This window comes from Rhinolophus hipposideros (assembly GCF_964194185.1).
Source record: "Rhinolophus hipposideros genome assembly, chromosome: X".
Lineage (NCBI taxonomy): Eukaryota > Metazoa > Chordata > Mammalia > Chiroptera > Rhinolophidae > Rhinolophus > Rhinolophus hipposideros.
This window is the reverse complement of record NC_138046.1, coordinates 55,205,945-55,230,384: the sequence shown is the minus strand read 5'-3', so window position 1 is coordinate 55,230,384 and position 24,440 is coordinate 55,205,945. Positions and strand designations below refer to the sequence as shown.

The window sequence follows — 24,440 nt, the reverse complement described above, 5'->3', positions numbered from 1 at the left end:
ACTAATATGTGGTATATAAACCATAAACAACAAAAGAATAAGACAAAGAAATGAGAATCAAAAACTCATAGACACAGACAATAGTTTAGTGGTTACCAGAGTTTATGGGGGTGGGGGAGGGAGATGAGGGTAAGGGGTATCAAATATGTGGTTATGGAAGGAGAACTGATTCTGGGTGGTGAACACACAATGGGATTTTTAGATGATGTAATACAGAATTGTACACCTGAAATCTATGTAATTTTACTAACAATTGTCACCCCAATAAATTAAAGAAAAAGTGTAGAAAATTTAAAAACAAGAAAAGAATATTAATTTTTATGTGATGGTAATGTAAATACACATTTTGGTGGAGCAAAACTTTGGAGAAAGATCAGTGTCTTACTAAATTAAGAAACATGTAGCAGAAATCCAATTAGAATGGCTGTGTCATGCACAAAATTTATAATTGTGTAACCAGAGGTAGCATTTTGTAAATCAAAATACAGACAGTGGTTTCCATATTTTCACATACACTCATACACATATACACTGTGTGTGTATGTGTGTGTGTGTGTGCTTACACTGTAGGGGCTGAAATATTGGCAAATACGTAGTTCTTCGGTTGGGTGGTGGTTTCACAATTGTGGGAGAGTAAAAGAAAAGGAAGAGAAGAGAAGGGAAGGAAAGAAGGACAAGCAGGGATTAATGTTGGGATGTGCTGTGAACTAAGGATTATGATGAAGCTGTTCATCTGTGGTCCATGTTAAAAATGTTTTAATGCTTTCTGGTTTTAGCTGTCTGACAGTCTCTACATGAAAACAGGTCAAATGCTGGGGTGCAAGTTTCCAAAGTGGAGAGAGGAAAACGGAGAAGGCGAGAAGGAAGTTGTTGAAATCAGTTTGGAGTATATGGATTTCGAGGTCCCTCAGGGAGGACATTTTAAGCAGTGGTGTCCAATAGAAAGTTGGCAACCAGGGTCTGAGGCTCAGGGGAGGGAATAGCCTGGAGATACAGATTTGGGAATCATCTGTCTTAGAGGGAAACGAACAGAGCTCACCCAGGGAGGGAGAACATGTGGACTGAGAAGAGGGGAGGCCCAGGAATACTGCTACTCAAGGTGGCCGCGCAGCTTCCTGGCGGGCACCACCGCCAGGGCTCGGGTCAGGCAGAGCCGGTGTTGGAAGCCGGCTGTGGGGCTCCGTGGCTGAGCGCTCTTGGCGAAGTCGGGTACCCTCCTTGTGATCAGCAGCCACACCTGGCGAGAATGGGCATCTCACAGGAATGCTGGGCGAGGACTTGAGATGTGCCAGGTAAATACAGCACCTGCGGTCAGGAAGCCTCCCCTCCTGCTCTCTCGGTGACTCCTCCATTGCCACCACACCCGCACCCGGGTCGCCCCTGCTGGGTCCTCGGGGATGGGGGTAAGGGGGAGCGGGTCCGGGGCTGAGCTCGGGTGACGCGGCGCTCACGTGACTGGCTGGGCGCCCTTGTGGGCTGCAGACCTGGCGCCCGCCCTGCGGTGCCGTCCTGGCGCCTACTGCTCCCGTCGCCCGTGTGGACCCAGCTCCCTGAGCTGCCCAGGCGGCCGGCGAGCGGGGAGCGGGCTTCCGCGAGCACGAGGACGCGCGGGCCTCCTCCGGCCCACAGGTCAGTGTGCAGTTGGGCGCTGTCGGCGCCCGGGCAGGGGAGGGGGTGGATGCGAGCAGGATCCGCGAGCAGCAGGGCGGGGATCGGAGGGGGGGAGAACGAGGGGTCCGGAGGTTAGGGACAAGGGGGTCAAGGCGCAAGCATGGGCAGGTGGGGAGGGAGCACCCCGCTAGAGACCCTGCCGCCTCCTCGGCTCCCCAACCCTGTGCCCTCTATCCATTCTCGAGCCTAAAATGGGGTGGCGCCCCCTGCAGTGCGACAGTGAAACGTAGGCATGTTCTGGGAATAACCCCCCTCTCACACACTGCGCCTTTGAGGCAATATTGCCCTTCGCGAAAAGGGGGTGGGGGTGGGGCAGGTTGCCTGCAGGGGAGGGGGACACAGGAGCCCAATAGTTTGGAAAGTATCCTGGTGTCCTCGGCTGGTGTCCGAGCCCTGAAAACAGATATGATGACTGGCGTGTGGGATGAAGGGCGGGGGGGATGTTTAATATGGAAGGTGTGAGTTCAGGAAAGGGCTCTCAGTCCACTGAGCACGCAGCCCCTGCCTCTGTCTCCTATCTGCAGGTCTGCCTGTGTGTCACCAGCACTTGCAAGGCTAGAAAAGGAGGAGGAACCTGTCAGATTTCCTGCAGGTCAGTGAAAGCGGGGGAGGCACTGGACACAGACTGAAGGGGAGTGTGGAGGGCACAGCTTGGGCAGAATTTGAGGGCCCACGCCCATCCCACCTCCACATACAACATACACATACCCCACCACCCCGAAGGACAGTACAGAAGGTGGTAGAGCTTGCTAGGGAAACGGTTGGCTCACGTATGTGGAAGGAATGGTGATGGAAAGGGTGGCAGAAGGCCAGGTGAGGGGAACCCTGACAAGGGGCGAGATGCCAGTACTATCTGGCACCTGTACATTTCACATCCCAGCCTTCAGTCTTCCTTGTCTCCTCTTTGTCTCCTTTTACCCCCACCCCACCCCCCAGGACAGGAAAAGGAGGGGACATCTCAACATGGAAAGACTCTACAATGAAAACGAAGGAAAGCCAGAAGATGAAGAAAATACAGAAGATGAAGGAAAGTCAGATGAGGAAGAAAAGCCTGAAGTGGAGGGGAAGCCAGAACATGAGGGACAGCTCCAGGACCAGGGACAGCCAGATGATGAGGGACAGCCAGATGATGCGGGGAAGCAAGAAAAGCAGGGCAAGTCTGAAGATGAGGGAAAAGCACGCGGTGAGGGCAAGTCAGAACCCCAGGCAAAGCCAGGGAGTGAGCCGTGGGCTGCCGAGAAGCGCCCGGCTGAAGATTATGTGCCTCGGAAAGCAAAACGAAAAACAGACAGGGGGACAGACGATCTCCCCAAGGACTATCAGGAGGACTTACAGGAAAGGCATGTGGGCAGTGAGGAGATGAGAGAATGTGGCGATGTGTCAAGGGCTCAGGAAGAACTAAGGAAAAAACAAAAAATGGGTGGTTTTCATTGGATGCAAAGAGATGTGCAGGATCCATTCTCCCCAAAGGGCCAACGGGGTGTCAGGGGAGTGAAGGGCGGAGGTAGGGGCCAAAGGGACTTACATGATATCCCATATGTTTAATGCCCTCGGCCTTCAATTCAGATTTCTCTGATGAGAATATTGCCGACCCTGCTTTCCCTGGCAGGCATTTGCCAGGCCATGTGCTTTAACCTTAAGCTGATAGTTTGCTTTAGGTGTCACTCTTGTTGCCAGCAGCCTTTTGATCCAACTACAGCACTGTTTCAGTAGGGGATTTCCACCCATGTGCATGGAAGAGATGTTCATGGTACTTTGTAAAATAACAAAGAAAAAATGTTTTCAGAACTGCATATACGGTATCAGCCCATTTTTGTAAAAACATTGTTTGCCTAATGCATTTGTGCACAGAGAAAACCCCGAAAGTGTGTACACTGAAAAGAAGAGGCGATTCCTCTATTTTGGTGGCCCAAAATAGTTCTTGCCTGTCCTCAGAAATGAGTACAGTCACCTGATGGTTAGGCATCTCCATGCCATTCCTTGGTAGGCGTGCCCATGCCCAGATTGTCCCCTAGTTGGAACCATGTCAGGGGGCACTGAGGCCCCTTCTCCTGGGTCCACTACTGTCCCCTGGCTCCCACCTTGTGTGATTCTTTTTCTTTGCTTTTGTCACTCATCACTTTTTCCTAAAGGATATATGGGTTATATTTGTCATAATAAAAAATATCTAAAGCCAGAAAATAAGGACAAGTGATTGAACTGTTCAGTGAGTTTATGAGGGCAATGAAGACACTTAAATTTCCTGTTGTCAGAATGTGTAATAATATGTACAACACATTACCTCTGGGACTTTTAGAGGAATTAACCTGGCAGTTATAACAGACCCACTGATGTAAGGGTCAGTGTTGTCATCTGTGAAATGGGGATAATACTTGTTTCACAGTTCTGCTTAGTGGGTCAGATGAGGTACTGAGTATGTGATCTATGTTGTGACCCAGCCTCCACCAGATACTTGGGGGGGACTGAGGGTGGTCTCCCTGTGTCCAGGAACAAGTCGGGCAACTGAGAGATGGGTGTCATTCTCTCCTGGATACTGCCATATCTCTTGGACACTGTGCCCCTTTTCCTAGGTCCCTTATAAATTACCGACAATGTCTAGTGAGTTGGTGGCCTTAACGTGCCAAAAGCCTATCAATTTCTCCAGAGCCAATGAGTACCCATCCTTGACCCCTATAGAAGTGTGGATAAAATCTTCTCACCACTTTAGAGTTACAGTTACCCAGTTACCTGTGAGTATGTCCCTAGAGTTACTTGGGGCTCAATACCTTTCAGATATTTTTTAAGCAAAATGATTGTTTATCTGTATTTTGTTGGTTTGTGTATTTTTCATATATAAATATCCCTCTCACCAAATTCAGATATTGCAACTTAGACCAACAAAAAACATATCTGTATGATAGAGGCTGTGCTATTCTCTTTCTTTCTTAGGTTGAGTTCTGTCTCTCAGGAAACTTTTTTTTCTTAATTTTATTCCAAAAACATTTTAATAAAAATTGGCCATTTCCAAGGAACACCCACTGCATACCCATCAATAAAAGAGAACAATGGCAAAATGGAAAATTTACTATATGGCTGTGATTAAAAGGAGAAAAAAAACCTAGCAGACACTCAAGAACATCACCAAAGTCCACTACTAAAATCACATTCTTTCTCATGGGCTATGATTAGGATTCTGAATAGACACCTAAATAAAACTTAATACAAATACTGAATTATTTAAGTCAAAGGACCTCTAAAGAAGCATCTGTCCTTGAAGGCATTCCAGTTTGAAACTCAGTTTTAGAATAAGGTATAACAAGTGAACAGAAGACGTACAAGGTAAGAGAGGGAGTCTCTGAGTCCCAACATACTCTGATTCCCAACAACTCCCAAAAAACAAATTTAGACTCTTTAAAAATATATATTTTTCTTTAAACAATTGCCAATACTGGAATCAAAGATAAATAGAAGGCAGTTTTGCTCTGGTTTTGTGTTATTCGGATTGGGGGTGGTGGTGGTATTGGTTGTTTTTTTGTTGTTTGTTTGTTTTACAAATACAAATTAAACATAAAAAAACTCTACTTCACAAAAAAACTAACAATTCAAGAAAAGTTCATCAGTTGCACTCTAGACATTTAAAAACTATCTCACAATTTAAATTTCAGTGGTAAGTACAGTCAGTTTTAGAATTGTTTTGTGATTGCATATCAAAAGGAAAAAAACATCTACTAACACCTTTTATTCAGTTTTTAACAAGACCATCAAAAATCAAAATTGTCACTTTTTCCAGTGGCAGTTTCTCCATACCAGAAGGTAGTTATAGCTCTCAAAGAAGAAACAATTTGGGTTTTTCCCTCCGTCAATGTTTATCAAATCCCGTATTTCTCAAAGGCTCTTGAATCATGTAGGAAATAAATAAGAAATATCCCAATGAATGAAACATACCACATGTCAGTAATAAGCAAGACACGTTCCTTTGGAGAAATGGCTGTTGAAAAAAAAATCCCTTCTGTATATGCAAAATAAAGCAAGGAAATTCAGCCTTTTTTTCTCCTTCTTTAAAAATCCATTTTTCCTAAAATATCTTCCACAAAATTGGAAGTGAATGGCTAAAAGATGAAGAAAGGGAAGAGAGAGATAGGCAACACACACCATTAACACAGAAAGTAAAATTGTATATACTTAAGCAGTTTGTAGGAGACCAGGTTCATACTGTAAGATACCAAAGGGTGCTTAAAGAAATTCACCATTCTGCAAGTGCAGGAAATTTAAATTGCTGCATGTGAAGATCAGTGAAGAGCAATTCCCCTTCCTATTGCCAATCCTGGTTTCTGCACCAGGCCTCCACCTAGCCCACCTCAGGGCCCTCCAGGTCCCTGCAGGCAGTTATTTCTCTGGTCCCCTTCTCAAGCAGCTCGAATTTTCTACATTCAGATGGATCTCACCTCTGAACATGATGGGCCTGTTGCTAAAGGCCTTTTGAACTGACTTGGAATCATCAAACACAAAACCAAAATTGGGTAATTTCCCATCGCTGTTAATGTCAGCTCAACCACATTTCCGTATTTTTGAAAGAAATCTTTAAGCTCCGATTTGTCTACCTCATGAGGTAGATTGCCAATGAAAAGTTGGTGACTGTCAGGGTGTCACAATTCTTCGGGGTTCAACATCACCAGCCTCATGGATTGGTCTAGGCCCCTCTGGGGAGGAATACTTATTTATTTGTTGTTTTCATACCCTTTGATCCCTCTGAGGCCTCTGCGGTAGAATCTGAGATTCAGGCTTAGATTCTTGGAAAGGCTGTGAAGCTGGTACTTGAAAAACATGAGGTGTTATCTTATCCCAATAACTGGAACAGCTCCACTGGGTGAAAGGTTCTTCCTGGTCACAGATGCCCAGGAAAATGTCCTCACGTCTTCCTGTACTGTCTGAGCTATGTCTGTAGGTGCTTGGATTTCAGATACAGGTTCTTTCTCCGGTTCTGGTTCAGGATCAGGCTCTGGTTCAGCAAATTTCCTCTAAAGGCTCTTCCAAGTCATTGCTGACAGTCTGATCATAGAAAGTTCCAGAATCATCGGATACCACCTCCGGTGTCTGCTGTCTGTCTTCAGATGCCTCTACTGCTTCCTCAGACCCTGAGGCTCAGTGGCAAAGCTACCAATGACCTCATCTTGGTATCATTGTGAACATATCATTGTGAGCGTAGAACTTATTTGCCACAGAGCCCTCAGGAGCAAAGACGAATGTCTGCATGAATCTCCCCAAAGCCTAGTTGTTATTAGAGAGTGACCCCATCACCTGGACCACCACACCATCATTCAAAGTGGCATGAACATCAACATGGCAGATCTTAGCGTGGCTATTTGTGAAGTTTTGTGACATCACTTTCCTATGGACTTCTTTCTGTCTGTACACTGCATCTGCTGGCTTTCCATTTGAATCCAATCCCCCATGGACATAAGAAGAAGTCCTTCCATAAAATCTGTGGAGCGTGTCTGGGGCCTGGTTCAGCAGTGTGTAATACTGTCTGACAAATTCCCGCCAGCAGGGGACTAGGCTTCTCCACAACCATTGCTCTGGTCAATTCAATCTCATCGGTCCTTGTGGGAGTAAATGAGAGGCACACAAGTTGCTCAGTACGGTGCCTGGCACACAATGAGGGATTAGAAAAAACATTAGTTATTATCACTCATTACCCATGCAGCACTGCTCCTCCTTTACTCCCTGTAAAACCCAGGAGCAGCACTTCTGCTTCCTGGGTCGAAAAATTCTTATCTCACTTTCATGTCACCCCCACCACTAAATAAAAGCCTCCTCTAGTCCCGGCCAAGCCAAAGCCCCTCTCCAGGAGAGAAAAAAGTTGGCTGGCTGGTGTGTGTGCCTGTGTGTGTGTGTGTGTGTGTGTGTGTTCGCTCCTCCAGGAAATTCTTGTCAGGCCCCACTTTAGCAGTTTAGCAGACCCATCAACATATTTGATTTTTAGATCCTTATGGTATTAGTCAACAGGTGGTGGATGGACAAGCGGCATCAGCATCAACAGAGCTAATTAGAACTGCACAATTCAGATCTTACCTCAGACCCACTAAGAATCTTCATTTTAAAAGATCCCCGAGTGATTCCTACGTACATTGAAGTTTGAGGAGGCACTGGCTTAGAGGGAGACTTCAGGCTCCCCACTCCCACTTTCACATAAAATATGTGCCTGAAAGGATAAATATATGCACCATATAAGACTTAACAGATTAGCAAAAAGACCCATGTTTGTCAAACCGCAGTTACCCCTCTCCCATGCGTTAGGCTTTGAAATTAGTTCAGTCAGTCAAGACTAGCAATTTTTTAATGAAACAAGATAGAATAGAGTAGAATAGAATTAAATAGAAAATACAAAATTGCATTACAGGTAGCTAGGGTGAGTATTGTTTTGTGAAATCTGTGTTTCAGTTATTTATGTATATGTGTATGCACCATGAGTTGTGATGAAAATATCTATTTCAAACTGTGGTCTATAGTTTAAAAAAATTGAGAAACACTGCATTGGACTCTGCATCTCAAAGCATATCCAGTCCATTGCATACTTGTATCCCTAGTGCCCAGGATAGTACCTAACAAAGAGTAGGTACTTAATAAAAGTGTAAATAATAATGACTAATTCAGGAACCTCAAGTTTTTCTCCAAGTTTAGCCCCTGTCTACATAAATAATGGACAAATTACTTAAATTGTCTAACAAGGTTTATTTACAATTCCAAAAGGACTGGGAAGTCATGGGCTTCACAAATTGCACAGGGCCTACTGCAATTCACAGCCAGAGCTGCCATTAGTAAAGAATATACATTCAGCAGCACCAAAGTGAGCTCCTGGGCTGGACAGAGTAGAACTGAACCCCAGGAAGACAGGATCTGCAAAGTGAAACAACAACTGCGGAATCTGTGCTGTAAAGGGACCCAGTACAGGGCTCTGTGTTTGCCACAGGAGCACAAACTCACAAAGCGACAGAAGCGTGCCTGCCAGGGTGGGAGGCCAGGGGTGAGGGGCTTCCCTGGAGGGATAGCAGTTGCTATACCTTCAGAAGACCTTTCTTCACTTAGCCTGTGGGAATCAAGGCCTTAGATTTTAGAGACAACATATATCATACTGGTTTTGTGTTTGAATTCTACATGATTTCCAGTATTGAGTGGTACCCAGAATAAGAAAACGATCTACAGTAGGTCAAGACTATGGTGCAAGATTCTCTGACACTTTAGCCTCATAATTCAATTTAGCCCACAGATTCAATTGTATTTCTGCTAGACAGAGTCTGTGAAGCTTTAGAAAGCCCATAATAGGATTAGAATACACACCCCTAGGGTTTTAGAGCAAAACTGTGCCCTTTTCTCTTGGAAACAAGTCTCCATTTGAGAAGTTGCTCCTAGGTTGTTACCAGATCCTCACAAAGACTTAGCACCTAATTATGAGGTATTAATTTTATTCACAAATGAGACGCCCAGTATAAATTTGTTTTAATCTACTCTGTTGAATAATAATTTTTGGTGTGAGTACCAGCTTTCTACCATTAATTGCAAATGGATTTAAAAGACTGGGCCTGAGTCAAGAAGACACAAGTAAATTACATGATACCTACTCCTGCTATTTCATTGTCTCTCTCTCAACCAACGTATATGGATGGCCTCATGGGGAGTTCCTCATGACCAGTTAGAAAAAGATGGATAAAACAATGGTCCAGTTCATGGATGAATCTTCTTAATACGTTGATAGTAGGTGCAAGTGGATGTCAGTTGCACTGTAGCCCCTCTCAGGAATGACTCAGAAAACTAGTGAAAAAAGAAACATGCTACCAGTGAATAGACTTTTGTGTGGTTCATATGGTTGTGCTCTTTGTACTATACAACCCATAATGGCTGTAGGTATGGATCTACTTGCACTCATATGCAATGATTAAATGATTAGTCAGGGACTCGGAGAGAATTAAATTGGAAAATTAATGATGAGGAAATCTGAGGAATAGATTTGTAGATGGACCTTTCATAAAAGGCACAAATAGTACAGATGTTTGTGTCCCATGATGTAATCATTTATTATTGCACAAGACATTGCCACACACTTAGCAAATTAACAAAACATTCAATTATTAGCTCATACATCTGTAAGTCAGAAGTCTGGCACAGCAAGATTTTGTTCTCTGCTCAGGGTCTCAGAAAGCTGACATCAAGATGTCAGCCAGATTAAATTCTCATCTGGAAGCTCTGGGGACAAATCTGCTTCTAAACTCATTTAGGTTGTTTTCAGTATTCCATTCTCTGCCGCTGTGGGACTGTGGACCTATATTTTTCAGCTCATTGAGGCTACTTGAATTCTTTAGTGTGAGGCTCACTCTATCTTCAAGTCAACAATATCACATTGACTCTTTCTCATGCTTCTAATCTCTGACTTCTCTGTCTCTTACTCTGGACCCCTTATTTAAAAGGATGATGTAATTTGGTCAGGCCCACCCAGATAATCTTCCTATGTTAAAGTCAACTGACTTGAGACCCTAACTACATCTGCAAAATGGCTTCACAGAAACACATGGATTAGTGTTTGATTAAATAACTGGGGGAAAAAGTGTGTATACACCACCAACTGATAATTTAATAAGCTATCTTAAAATTCTGCCTACCACAGTCTGCCTTCTGGTCCGCAAAGATCCATGTCCTTGCCAAATGCAAAACACATTCACCTTTTCACAGCGTTCCCAAGAATCTCATCCCATTACAGCATTAGCTCAAAAATCAAAACCTTATCATCTAAATCATTTCAACCAGATGTGGGTGAGGATCCTGTGGATAATCCATTAAGTACATTTCATGAAGATATTCCTCTCCATCTGTTGACCTGTGAAACTAAAGACAAAAGTTCTCTGCCCACCAAACTCCCAGCGTATAATTGGACAGGCACGAGATAACAGTTATAGACAAAAAATGGCTAAAATGGAAGATAAAAAGGGGTCATTAGCCCAAAACAGCTGGACTTCTGCCATTATTAGGTTTCAAGGCCGGGGAATAATCCTCTGTAACTCTCAGCTTCACCCTCTGTACTCATGGCTCTGTCCTCTGAACGATCAGCTCTGTATTCTGATCTCTTGGTTCTGTCCTTTGATTCAGCCTTCCTTAATTATCAAAGGTAACATGTGTTCCCAGTTAAGCAGTCTTATCAGGCTGCTTCCTACCTGGACAATTTTGGGGGTCTGACATCCTCCTTTCATTTTGTACTCTTTCTGGGTCGTTCATTTGAAGCTGACAGTGTTTCTGCTGATATAATTTACTTTAGTACCTTGTGATTCTTGGACAAACTGCACTGGGTTTTACTCCGTCGGACAAATACATACTCACAAACATTTCTGAGACCATTTTTCTTTATCTTTGGCTCCTGCTGAGGTGCCTGAGTATGGCTGCTCTCAGCTCCTAAATGATTTGCTCATTCTTTGCCACATGGTGCCCTCCATTGTAAAGCCAGCAGTGGCAGGTTAAGTCCTTCTCATGCTTAAAATCTCTGACTTCTTTGTCTGACCTCTAGACCCCTGAAGCTTCCTAGAGGCTGTCAGGTTTGGTTGAATTAATATGTGAGTCATAATTTTTTCTCTCAAAAATGACTTTGTATGACTGAATATTCTGACATTATCTTTTGAGGTTTCAGCAAAGGATTATACCAGCCACACCCTCAGCTATTTCTCAATGTCATAGTTTCAGATGTTATCTCTTAATTTTAGTGTATTGTGCCATTTGGTTAGGATGGGAATTTCCAAAATCATCAAGCCCTATTTCCTTTTTGTTTAACAGATATTTCCTCAATTTGTCTCTCTCCTGTCACATTTTTTTTCTATAAAAGTAAGAAGAAACCAGGCCATAGCTCAGCACGCTGCTTAGAAACCTCCTCAGCTAAATGACCAAGTTTATTACTTACAAGTTCTGCTTTCACTTAACTGTGGGAGATAATTTCACTAATCGTTCTGCTACTGTATATAAGGATCTCCTTCCCCCAGATTCCAATAACGTGCTCTTCACATCCTTCTGGACCCATACTAGCAGGGTCTTTAAGGTGTATATTTTTAGTTACAGTTGTTTCAAAGCAATAATGTTTCTTAAAATTCTCCCTGCCTCCTCCCACTACTCAGTTCCCAAGCCAATTCCACATTTTGAGGTATTTGGTACTTTCAATGCCAAAATCTGTATTAGTTTTCTATCACTATTGTCGATGTAAGAAATGTCTAAACTTGTAGAGAACTTTTATAAGAGTTTATTTGAGCCAAATTGATGATAATTGCTGGAAAGCAGGATCTCAAATGTTCTGGAGAATGACTGTTTTGCAGTTTCTTTTATGCATTTGGAATTAAGGAATATAAGGAAGATTACATGAAGATGGAACAAAGTAAGGCAGGGTACAGGATAGTTAACAAGATTATGTGCTCTCTTGAGGGTTGTTATGCTTCTGAGGGGTCTGAAAAAGAGGATTACTTTTTTTGTTGGCATATAATTTTTCTTAATATTGCTTTATATTCCTTTTTATTTCTGTAAGGTTGGTAGTAATGTCCTCTCTCACTTCTGATTCTAGTTATTCAAGTCTTTTATCTTTTTACTTAGTCAATCTAGTTAAAAGTTTGTCAATTTTGTTGATCTTTTCAAAGAACCAGCTTTTGTTTTCACTGATTTCCTTTATCTTTTTTTCTGTTTTCCATGTCATTAATTTCCTCTCTAATTTTATTATTTCCTTTCTTCTGTTTGCTTCAGGTTTAATTTGCTCTTCTTTTTGCAGTGTTGTAAGGTGGATAAATAGGTTATAATCTGAGATCTTTTTCTTTAGTTAGATTCCATAAGTTTTGATATGTTATGTTTTCCCTTTTGATTTCTTCTTTGACCCCTTGATTATTTAGGAGTGTGGTACTTCACATATTTGTGAGTTTCCCAACTTTTTTCTCTGCTATAGAGTTCTAATTTCACTCCATTATGGTTAGAAAACATACTTTATGTTATTTTTAGCCTTTAAATTTATTGAGGTTTGTTTTATGGTGTAACATATCATCTATGTTGTAGAATACTCCATATTCCATGTATACTCTGTTGCTGCGGGGTGGAGTATTCTATAAATATCTGTCAGGTCTGATTGTTTCATAATGTGGTTCAAGTCTTTTATTTCCTTGTTGATCTTCTGTCTAGTTTTTCTATCCATTATTTAAAATGTGGTATTGAAGTCTCAAACTATTAGTTTAGAATTGTTTATTTTCCTTTCATGTCTGTCAGTTTTTGTTTCATGATTTTGGTGATCAATTATTAGGTGCAGATATGTTTATAAATTTTTATATCTTTCTGATGGGTTGATATATCATTATACAACGTCTCTCTTTACCTCCAGTAACAATTTTTGTATTACAGTTGCTTTTGTCTGATATAGTAGACCCCGTTGTTCATGGGGGGGGGGGGATATGTTCTATGACCACCAGTGGATACCTGAAACTACAGATAGTAGGAAACTTTCACCATTTCACTTAAAGGAAGCACTTCATGGCTTCTCTTTGGTGTGTTCGAATTGTCAGTATCACTACACTAGGGTTTTGAGGCCGTTATTAAATAAAATAAGGGTTACTTGAACATAAGCACTGCAATATTCCATAGTCAACCTGATAATGCAGATGGCTACTAAGTGACTAATGGGTTGGCAGCATATACAGCATGCATAGTCATACCCTGGACAAAGGGATGATTCATGATTCAGGTGGGACAGAGTGGAACAGCATGCAATTTCATCACGCTACTCAGAACAGCATGAAATTTAAAATTTATGAGTTATTTATTTCTGGAATTTTCCATTTAATATTTTTGGACCATGGTTGAGAGTGGGTAACTGTGACCAGGAAAAGTGAAACTGTGGATAGGCAGCGCACTGTGTTAGTATTTCCAGTCCAGCTTTCTTGTGGTTGCTGTTGGGATGATATATCTTTTTCCATCTTTTTACTTTCAATCTATTTGTATCTTTGAATCAATCAAGTGTCTCTTCTGTAGACAACATATAGTTGAATCATATTTCTTTATCCAGTTTGACACCATCTGTCTTTTGATTGGATTGTTAATCCATTCATATTTAATGTCATTGTTGACATAGCTGGATTTACTTCTGTCATTTTACTTATTTCCTATTATCATGTTTTTTTGTTCCTCTGTTCCTCCTTTATGGTTTTATTTTGCGTTCCATGGTTATTTTTTAAATGTGGCATACCTTAATACCTTTTAACCATATTTTTAGTTACTTTTTAGTGGTTGCTCTAAGGTTTACTATATACATTTTAACATTTCATAATTAGCTTCAAATTCGTACCAGCTTAAGTCCAGTGACATATAGAAATGTTACTGCTATATAACTGTATTCCCTTGTCCCCCTTTTATACTATTATTGTTATATTTTACATCAATTAAGTTTGCAAAGTCAACAATACATTCTTGTAATTATTACTTTGCCATCTGTAGTCATTTCTTTAGCCCATTACAGCTTTGCTCCCACCTACTTCCTTTGTGCTGCTATTGGCAGATATATTATACATATATTAAATTTCTATATCTTGTAGTCCCAAAAATGCATTCTCTGTCCTCTCTTTCTGGTACTCCTATTACACATAATGCTGGTGTGCACAGTGGTGTGCCTCATGTCTCTGAGGTTCTGTTCATTTTCTTTATTCTTGTTTCCCACTATTGTTCAGCTTGCATAATCTCTAATGATCTGACTTCAAGGTTGCTAATGGTTTTGCTAGCTGCTCAAATTTATTGTAGAGCCATCCAGTGAATTTTTACTTTGGTTATTGTACTTTTCATCTCCAGAATTCCATTTGTGTTTTTTTTTTAAATAATATCTATCTCTTTATTGATATTTTCTTTTGGATATTATATATAAATATATAAACAAAACTTTGAAGTCTTTTTCTGTTATATCTGATATCTAACCACTCTCACAGACAGTTTCTATGGCCTGCTCTTCTTTTTCCAGTGTATGGATTATATTTCCTCCTTCTTTGCATGTCACATAATTTTTGCTAAAAACTGGACATATTAGATAATATATTGTAGCAACTCTGGATACTCTCCCCAGCCATAGTTTGTTATTGTTATTTGCTTGTTTATTTGCTTTGTGACTGGTTGGCCTGTTTTAGCAAAGTCTACCTCTCCACCGACACACACATACACACTGTGTTAAGCCTCCAATGGGTGAACTTTGGGTATGAACACAGTCATATTAGAACAACAGTGGCCCTGACAGAGCTTTATTCCCCCTCTTTTCCAAACTATATCCAGCTGTTAAATTCCACTAATTGCCAGCTGATTGCTCTATTGTTTTCAACAGTGCCCTAGGGGATAAATTCCTCTACAAACTAATCCAATCAAATTGTGGCTCCTACCAAGAAATAGTTTCTGAGGTCAGCGTTTGATGATGATATTTGTTCTGACTCCAGGAGGGCTCCTCTAGCTGTCTTATTCCTCAGGTCTCTCCTACAAACAAACAGCCTGCAGTTTAGGTTGTACATTCATTAGATCCATGAATATCCTCCAGATTTCTTTTCACCACAACTATCACTCTTCTTGAGAGTGTCTTTAGCCTTAAGATTCTTCACCGTCTGTTACAGAAAAGCCAGTTCCTTTGGGAAAAAATAAGGAACAATTTTATAACTTGTTTATCCTCCTGGTAAAATCTCTGAGCAAGGGCTCTGGAAATGGGGGTAGAGACAGTGGAAAGCTTCTTTCTGCCTACTACCCCTGTCTAGGATCTGAGCCCTCAGTGGAGGAGGGCAGCAGCCTAAGGGCCTCTCAGCTTGCCTTTCCTGGCATAGTACAACTGCCTTGAGTATGAAAAGGGTGCGCTGTAATAAATCTAACTGAAAGTAACCTCAACAGATGATCTGATCATGAATTCCTAACTGAGCAGTTCATGATGGGTAGTCACACCCCAAGCATATAACTTCTTCAGAAAAAGAGTTATCTTTGCCTTAAGCAAGCCCTGTCCATTTTTTCCATGCACCCAGGTTAGCATGCCTTTGAAACGCCTCTTTTTCAGACCCGTAGGAATTGTAACTACCCTCAGAGGACACATAGTCTTGTTAACTATCCTATAATCCAAGCCAAGCCTTGCTTTCTTCCACCTTCATGTAATCTTTCTTAGTTCACGACTTAATTCCAAATACATAAAAGAAACTGCAAACTGTCATTCTCCAAAGCAATTTTCTCAGTCTGTTGAGATCTTGCTTCCAGATGTATCTCCTGTTTTGGCTCAAATAAACTCTAATAAACTCTTATAAAATTTTTCTACAGGTTTGGAGTTCTTATGTCGACAGCCTCATACGCTTGATCAAAGGCGATCTGGGTCCCAGTATTCTCATTACACCATGAGATAGATTCTCTGTTCTACAAGTAGGGGTTGGGCAGAAGGGAGCCCTACTTTTCAACTGAGCTCATCCAGGACTTAGTCTCAGCAACAGGCAGCTAGGGTAAGGATGATAAATGTTAAAGTACTGCTCCTCTTGTGAAGGAAGTCCTCTGGCTGGGAGCTACAGGAGAAGGATCCCTGTGTTTTTGGCTGCAGCAGTCTGGAATGGAGTATACACCTCACTGAGCTTGGAAAGAGGGGAGGAAGCAGTCTTGGTTCAAATATTACATTCTTTCACCTTTCTTACTGAATTTCTGTAGATTTTCTTGAACAGATGTTTGTTAATGAGCTGTTTGTCCTTAGGATCATTTCCAAATGCTTTTAATGGCCTTTGTTGGTTTTTTAAATATAATTTTTATGATTTACACTGAGAATCAGGTCAGTGGTGCTCCTCATACTGCCATGCCAGAAGTCGATCCTCCATTATTTTTCCATAGTGTTTCTCCTCCATTCTCTCTCTCCTCTTCCTGTGGGACTTTGATTACATATAAATTCAATTTTTTTCACACCATGGCCCATTAGCCTCTCACAGTCTTTTCTGTATTGTCTATCCTTTTTCTTCACTGTTCCTTAGTCTAGAGACTAGCACCAGTTTGGAGCCTTTAGTTAATAACTCCCAGATGGTCTTGATATTTCCCTTTTCCTAGTGCACAGTCACCCTGAAAAGTGTCTGCAGGTCTCCCTGGGAAAGGTTTGGTGGAAAATTCATATTATATTCCAGTGGCTGCAGAGTCCTACCTTAGAAGTACCCTGTATTACCCTCAGTTAGGTAAGAAGTTCAGTGACCCCACTACAGCATCTCAAATTAGGTTCCAGCAGACTTAGATTTTTTTTTTTTGCCTGAATATATTGGGCAGCATCCTATAGGATGCCCAATTATTTTATTTTATAGGAATTCTCTGATTAGCCATCACCACAGATCCTTGTTAGTCAAACATCTTCTAATTACCATTTCATACCTGTGGCTTATTGTGACAGTTGTACTCACCTTGTCTCATATGATTGGGTACTATCATTTAACCTCCACCGTTCTGGGATCCCTTCATTTACAGTAAGACCAAGTAGCCTAATTCCACGGAAGCATTCTTCACCATTGTCTCCATCCTACAGAGTACAGGCCCACAGAAATCTTTAAGGATGCCGGTAACCATCTCACCAACGCATTTCTTAATGCCTCGGAGCATGTCTGCACAAATGACCCTATCCTATGTATCCCTTTCCCTACTAGTGCCCTTATTTTATTGTAAAAAGTCATAGCAGATAGAGCACTTAATTAGCAATGGAAATCTGTGACAATATGAGTACATGGGCTTGGTACTCAGCTTTATCTGCCCTAAGATGAAGGACTCCTTAAAGCATACCATGCAGGCTTTCTGGTTCTGTATATGTGTTTTGTTGTATTCTCATAGCTTTTACTTTCCTATTTTTCCTATGCATACTCTTTAAGACCATCAGATAAACACAGATGACTTCACAGCCTTTTGATAATTATTTTTGACACAGTACTTAAATGACACAGCCACTTGATTTTCCAAAACTTTGGGTACTTAATTCCATGCCACCAGTAGTGTTAATTTGAGTAAGTATGATACTACTACACGCCATGTACCACTGAATCTCTCTTAACACCTGCTCCCCATTCTCCTCATCCCCATCGTAAGGAGATTTTGTCCCACCTCACATGAGCAACCTAATTCCTGGGTTAACTTGTGGTATCTACTACTGTATTTGAGAAGTGTATGGTGGGAAATTGGGAGCATTCACATTAGAAAGTTTGAGAGAAGTTTTTTATTTTATAATTGTTTTAAGGACCACATACAAGGATGTGGGAAGGGTATTGAAACACCAGAAGGGATAGTGCAACACTCCTTTTCTAGTAAAGGTAGGATTATCAGTCTTAGGCCTGAGGGACAAAGGGAAAGAGGGGTTACTAAAAGCTGGACATATAGAGCCTATCCGGAAAGGGCCATCTTCCAGGAACCTTTGGAGAAGAAACTCAGTCAGCATCCTGCGACACTTCAGGGAACAAGGTAGGAGGAAAATTTCCTGATCACATTGTCCACTGCTGGCTCCCAAAGGACAAGGGAGTCCTTTGATGTAGTCCATACAAGTCAGAATCCCCAGGATACAGAAAGGGTGGAGGGGTGTGGAGAGGGAATCTGTATGGGAATATGGAGAGAGATCCAGCACATGGACAAGGGCCATGTTAGTAGTACCCCTGGGAATTGTGCCTGTGCTGAGAAAGGGTACCTCTATTCAGCTTTAGTCACATTGTAAAGAGGGTAGGAGGTACAGTGTTCTTAGAGAGTTAATTCTAGCAGGACTGGGATTTTTCTGAGCTGTTCTACCTAAATAAGAAATGTACCTGTGTGGCACTGACCCATGGTAAAGACATGAAACATAATAAGAGCGTTGTTTTATAACCATGGGTCTGAGGAGTTTTGGGTGCATTGTACCAGTTTTTCAGCTTTGTTTGTTGGTAACAAGATTAATCATTTGCATTTGATCTAGGTGAACCTTCTCACCAAGAGCTCTGCTGTTGAAGCTGGCTACATAGCAAGAATATGCCTACATAGCCAGCAATGTGTGAGAATCCTGGCCTGAGACTCCATTTTGTGCTCTCTGGTTCTGATGTACTCGGTGCACATATCAGTGGTTCCTGATCCAAAAGAAGAAGTGTGTATTTTGAGGGCTTTTATAGAGAGGGAGGACAACTGGAGCTCATATGTAGCCTCTCCAGACCTCTCACTACGTCACAGATTTTTGCTATGAGGCATATCCTTAATGTTGTTGCTGTATTGAAGCCTATTTTTTCCCCCTGCACTAAACTATGGATTTGCAAGCATTGACATTTGGGATCTCATGCATCTTTTTAGCAATGCAACTGTTTAGCTGCCATAATTATCATAGCATCTGGAAAAGGAAATACACCATATTATGATATGCCTTCAACTTGCCTTTGTTTATAGGTGTGATTTGCTCTAAAGACACTTTCAAGATCTCTTCAGTAGATATATTAATCTTACCCTTATGGATTCTTACTTCCAAACTTTGTTTTGTACTTTAGAAAGGACTGCAACTCCCCTACCCTTCCCCAAAACAGACATTGTAACTCTTTTCTTCTGCTTACCTTATGGTGTTTTATACTTAATATGACTGAGATCATAATGAATATATGTCAGTGGACATTAGCCTTTAATATGAATCTCAATCACCTAGCAAGTTTGTTAAAAATGAGGATTCTAGAGCTCCACTCATTGGATCTGAGGTGGGGATCGGGAGTTTACATTTTCAACAAAGTCCTCTGGTGATTCTGATATGTGAAAGATTAGCAAACTTTAAAAACATGCATGCATTAATAAAATGAAATAAGGTTAAATTTGTAGTACAAACTCTTCTACATGATCTTCCGTTTGGAACTGCAAGTAAACCCTCCTAGAGGAGTACAGTTATTTATTTACACCTGGAATGATCTGGGACAAGAACTTCTAACTCAACTGTTCTTATTTACAAATTAATTACGAACTTATTACTTTTAAGGCATTGTGCTCGGCATTAGAGGTGCCAGGATGGAAAGGTCAGATTGTGCTTTGAGAAACAGAGTCTAATGCAGTGTCAATTAAAAACAAAACAAAACGAAACAAAAACTTCAGCACACAATCAGAAAGACTTTTTTTATCACAACTCAGGGTGTACAAACATACATATATACATAACTGAAACACAAATTTCACTAAACAGTACTCACCCTACCTAACTGCAATATAATCTAATATTTACTATTTGGCCCTAATCAATTTTATTCTACCCTACTTCATGAAGACATTGCAGGTCGACTCATTGAATTTGTTTAAGTCCCTACTAATGTAGGGGGTGTGGAACTGCAGTTTGACAAACACAGGTCTATTTAAAAACTTGTGATCTAATGTAGCACATGTATTTATCCTTCTAGGTACATATTTCATGTGAAAGTGGGAGTGACAAGGCTGAGGAGAGTCTCCCTATAAACCAGTGCATCTAAAACTTTAATGGGCACAGGAATCACCTACAGATTTTGTTAAAATGGAAATTTGGATTCAGTAGGTTTGGAATGGAGACCTGAAATTCTGCATTTCTAACTATCTCTCTGGTGATGCTGATGCAGCTGGTCCATAGCAGCTGGACTACTATTCGAGTAGCAATGCTCTGAAAAACCACAAGTATAGGTAGGTGTGAAAACCTTGTAAGCTGGGACTTGGCAGGAATTTCCCAGGAGATCATTTCCTCTAGGGAAAGAGGAATCAAGCAGACAAGGCGCTGACAGATGAGAAAAACTGTGTACCACTCAGATTTTATCCCAGCCTTCCATGACTGAATCTGGTGGAGAAATGACGATACGCAAAATCACACTTACAAAACAAATGCAGAAAGGATTGTTTGCTAAAAAATCTGAAATCCATTAGAGGCTGAAACATCATTGAGGTGTTACCCACTTGGGTAAGCATAAGTCTGAAGAAAAGAGATTTATCCTTACTTCTATAGGTGTCATGGCTGGCGCAGGATTGGGGCTCACTGGGGACTCCAGGGAAATCACCTGGGCTTTGTCGCCTTGAGGATATCCGCCCATCAGCAGCAGTGGGAGCCTTAAGAGGATACAAGACTCATGAGAAGCAGAGTGCCCAGCACACCTGACTATCCAGTGGAGGGTGACACCCACCTTCTGGCTTCCTGTACTTATTCCTGGGCACAGGTGAGATGTACCTCAATCCTCCTTCAAGTGTCTGATGGGTTTCTGGTCCTGCTAGTGTAGGAGGAAAGGTGGAGAGACCAGCCCAACACAGCTCCTATATTCAGTACCTCATCTAATCCACCCGGTAATTCTGTGAGGCAAGTATGATCCCCATTGCACAGATGAAAAGACTGTCCTTTACAGTAATGAATCTGTTATAACTACCAGGTTGATTCCTCTAGATATGAGTCCTAGGGGTAATGTGAGTTTTACATATTTTTAAGTTCTGACAAGAATTTTGTCTCCACTGCCTTTAAAACTCACTGAACAGTTCTCTTTATATTGCTATTTTATGCATTGTTTTCCTTTTCTGTGTTTTAGCATTTCTTTATGAGAAAAGTAATGTGTGGTTTTTAGGGAAAAATAAACAGATGAGTAGAAAATACACAAAGAAGATAAATTGCCCACAATCTCACAACTCATAAAAAATATTGTTGCACACTTGAAATCTATGTAATTTTACTAACAAATGTCACCCCAATAAATTAAAAAAGTAAATAATAAAAAATAAAAATAAATAATAAAGAAACATTGTTAACCTTTTAGTGAAAAAAAATTTCTATTTTTCTTGGGCGTAGATGTACTATATAAATTTACGTTTTTTACAAAAGTGAACTGATTCTGTAGATGATATAAGCTGCTTTATTTTTCCAAGCATCATAATGCCTTTGCAGTGCACATGGGTGAAAATTCCCTACTGATAAGAGTGTTCTTGTTGGGTCAAAAGGCTGCTGGCAACAAGATTTGACACCCAAAGCAAAGTATTAGCATAAAGTTAAAGCCCAGAGCCTGGCAAATGCCTGCCGGAACACTACACAAAAGGAATGTCTTCAAAGCCCCTTTGTGGGGCCCTGAGGACCCCCCAGAGTTCCCTTGGGACCCTCAGGTGGTAGGGGTTCTGTAAACTTTTTTCCATCCACATAACCCCTCTCCCCCCAATTTCTGTCTGGTTTTCTTCACCTCACCCTTGCCCCTAGCCATCTCGTCAAATTCTCTTATCATCTCCTCATTGCTCAAACGCATATCATGAATGGCTTCCTTGTACTCCTTGAGGCACTGAGCCAGCCCCTTGTTGGTTTTTCTTTTGGCTTTCCTGGGTACATCATCCCCAGCTGGGCGCCTTCCTGCAGCCCTTGGTTCACTGGCTGGTTTTCCTTCTTCTTTTGGTTTTTCCTGGCTCTCTGGCTTTCCCTCTTCTTTTGGCTTTCCCTCCTCTGGCTCTTCCTTATCTTTAAGTATTTCTTCATCTTCTGTCTTTCCCTTGTTTTCTATCTTTTCCTCATTTTCTAACTTCTTGTCTTCCAGAGAACCAGCTATTGCTGGCTTTCCCACATTCTGTGGCTGTTCTTGGTTTTTCATCTTTACTTGCTTCTCAGGCACTGCTTCATTTTCATTGCAGAGTTCTTCCATGTTAAGATGTCCCCTCCTTTTCCTGTCCTGGGGGTGGGGTGGGGAGGAAGAGGAGACAAAGAGGAGACAAGGGAGACTGAAAGCTTGAGGGTAGAATGCAGGCCTGTGACACTTGCATCTTGCCCCTTGTCAGGGTTCCCCTAACCTGGCCCAGTCCTCCAAGTGTGCCTTCAGCCACCATTTCCCCCACCATTCCTCCCACACATGTGAGTCAACCATTTCTCTGATGGGCCCTGCCACTGATCTGGGAGGTGGAGTGTGTGTAAATGTGTTGGGAGGTGGCCAGTGGGGCACCAAATTCTGCTTGGGACACGCCCCCCACACTCCCCACCCCTCTGGGTTCCTGTCCAGCCACACTCCTTCTTCACTGACCAGCAAGAATTCTGGATAGCTTCCTCCTCCTTTTCTAGCTTAGCCCAATTCTGAGAACAACAGACACATAAACGTGCAGATAGACAAGGGAAGGGACTGGGAGTTCCATGGATGCACAGGGACTCAGGTCTCTTTCTTGAATCCCAGCTCTCCTCACTCAACATTTTCCTCCCTCACCTCCCCCGACCCGCACCCCAGGCACCATATCTGTTTTCAGGCCTTAGCCACCAGACCTAAGGCCTGAACGCTGTCCAAACTACTGAGCCTCTGTGTCCCCCTCCCCTGCAGGCAACCTGCCCCACCCCCGCCCCCTTTTCTCGAAGGGCAATATTTCCTCATAGGCGCAGTGTGTGAGAGGGGGGTTATTCCCAGAACATGCCTACGTTTCACTGTCGCACTTTAGGGGGCGCCACCCCATTTTAGGCTCGAGAATGGATAGAGGGCACACGGTTGGGGAGCCGAGGAGGCGGCAGGGTCTCTAGCGGGGTGCTCCCTCCCCACCTGCCCATGCTTGCGCCTTGACCCCCTTGTCCCTAACCTCCGGACCCCTCGTTCTCCCCCCCTCCGATCCCCGCCCTGCTGCTCGCGGATCCTGCTCGCATCCACCCCCTCCCCTGCCCGGGCGCCGACAGCGCCCAACTGCACACTGACCTGTGGGCCGGAGGAGGCCCGCGCGTCCTGGTGCTCGCGGAAGCCCGCTCCCCGCTCGCCGGCCGCCTGGGCAGCTCAGGGAACTGGGTCCACACGGGCGACGGGAGCAGTAGGCGCCAGGACGGCACCGCAGGGCGGGCGCCAGGTCTGCAGCCCACAAGGGCGCCCAGCCAGTCACGTGAGCGCCGCGTCACCCGAGCTCAGCCCCGGACCCGCTCCCCCTTACCCCCATCCCCGAGGACCCATCAGGGGCGACCCGGGTGCGGGTGTGGTGGCAATGGAGGAGTCACCGAGAGAGCAGGAGGGGAGGCTTCCTGACCGCAGGTGCTGTATTTACCTGGCACATCTCAAGTCCTCGCCCAGCATTCCTGTGAGATGCCCATTCTCGCCAGGTGTGGCTGCTGATCACAAGGAGGGTACCCGACTTCGCCAAGAGCGCTCAGCCACGGAGCCCCACAGCCGGCTTCCAACACCGGCTCTGCCTGACCCGAGCCCTGGCGGTGGTGCCCGCCAGGAAGCTGCGCGGCCACCTTGAGTAGCAGTATTCCTGGGCCTCCCCTCTTCTCAGTCCACATGTTCTCCCTCCCTGGGTGAGCTCTGTTCGTTTCCCTCTAAGACAGATGATTCCCAAATCTGTATCTCCAGGCTATTCCCTCCCCTGAGCCTCAGACCCTGGTTGCCAACTTTCTATTGGACACCACTGCTTAAAATGTCCTCCCTGAGGGACCTCGAAATCCATATACTCCAAACTGATTTCAACAACTTCCTTCTCGCCTTCTCCGTTTTCCTCTCTCCACTTTGGAAACTTGCACCCCAACATTTGACCTGTTTTCATGTAGAGACTGTCAGACAGCTAAAACCAGAAAGCATTAAAACATTTTTAACATGGACCACAGATGAACAGCTTCATCATAATCCTTAGTTCACAGCACATCCCATCATTAATCCCTGCTTGTCCTTCTTTCCTCCCCTTCTCTTCCCTAAGTTTCCCTTCCTTTCCCTTCCCTCTCCCCTTTCACACTTGTGAAACAACCATCCTACTCCAAAACTAGAAAGTTGCCAACATTACAGTTGCTGCAGTGTAGTGCCTTATATTTGGTTTTGAGGATATGACTATAATGTGTCTTGGTTTCGATCTCTTTAAGTTTATCC

General features: G+C 42.8%; 1 protein-coding gene and 2 pseudogenes across 3 annotated transcripts; 1 reads left to right on the top strand and 2 right to left on the bottom strand.

Annotated features, from left to right (window-relative positions):
* Positions 1-1,435: 1,435 nt before the first annotated feature.
* LOC308495415 lies at positions 1,436-3,976 on the top strand (annotated as a pseudogene). Its single transcript, XR_013995424.1, has 3 exons — positions 1,436-1,629; positions 2,196-2,263; positions 2,608-3,976. The product of XR_013995424.1 is annotated as an uncharacterized misc_RNA (transcript).
* Positions 3,977-4,916: 940 nt separating this feature from the next.
* Positions 4,917-20,690, bottom strand: LOC308495413 (ras GTPase-activating protein-binding protein 1-like; annotated as a pseudogene). Its single transcript, XR_013995418.1, has 2 exons — positions 20,601-20,690; positions 4,917-7,295 (listed from the first exon to the last, which is right to left on the bottom strand). The product of XR_013995418.1 is annotated as a ras GTPase-activating protein-binding protein 1-like (transcript).
* TCEAL2 (transcription elongation factor A like 2) lies at positions 19,841-24,182 on the bottom strand. The gene is given in 3 exon segments (XM_081043571.1): positions 19,841-21,789; positions 21,792-22,292; positions 23,626-24,182. Coding segments are annotated over 3 exon segments (633 nt in total). The 5' UTR covers positions 23,635-24,182; the 3' UTR covers positions 19,841-21,666.
* Positions 24,183-24,440: the final 258 nt, after the last annotated feature.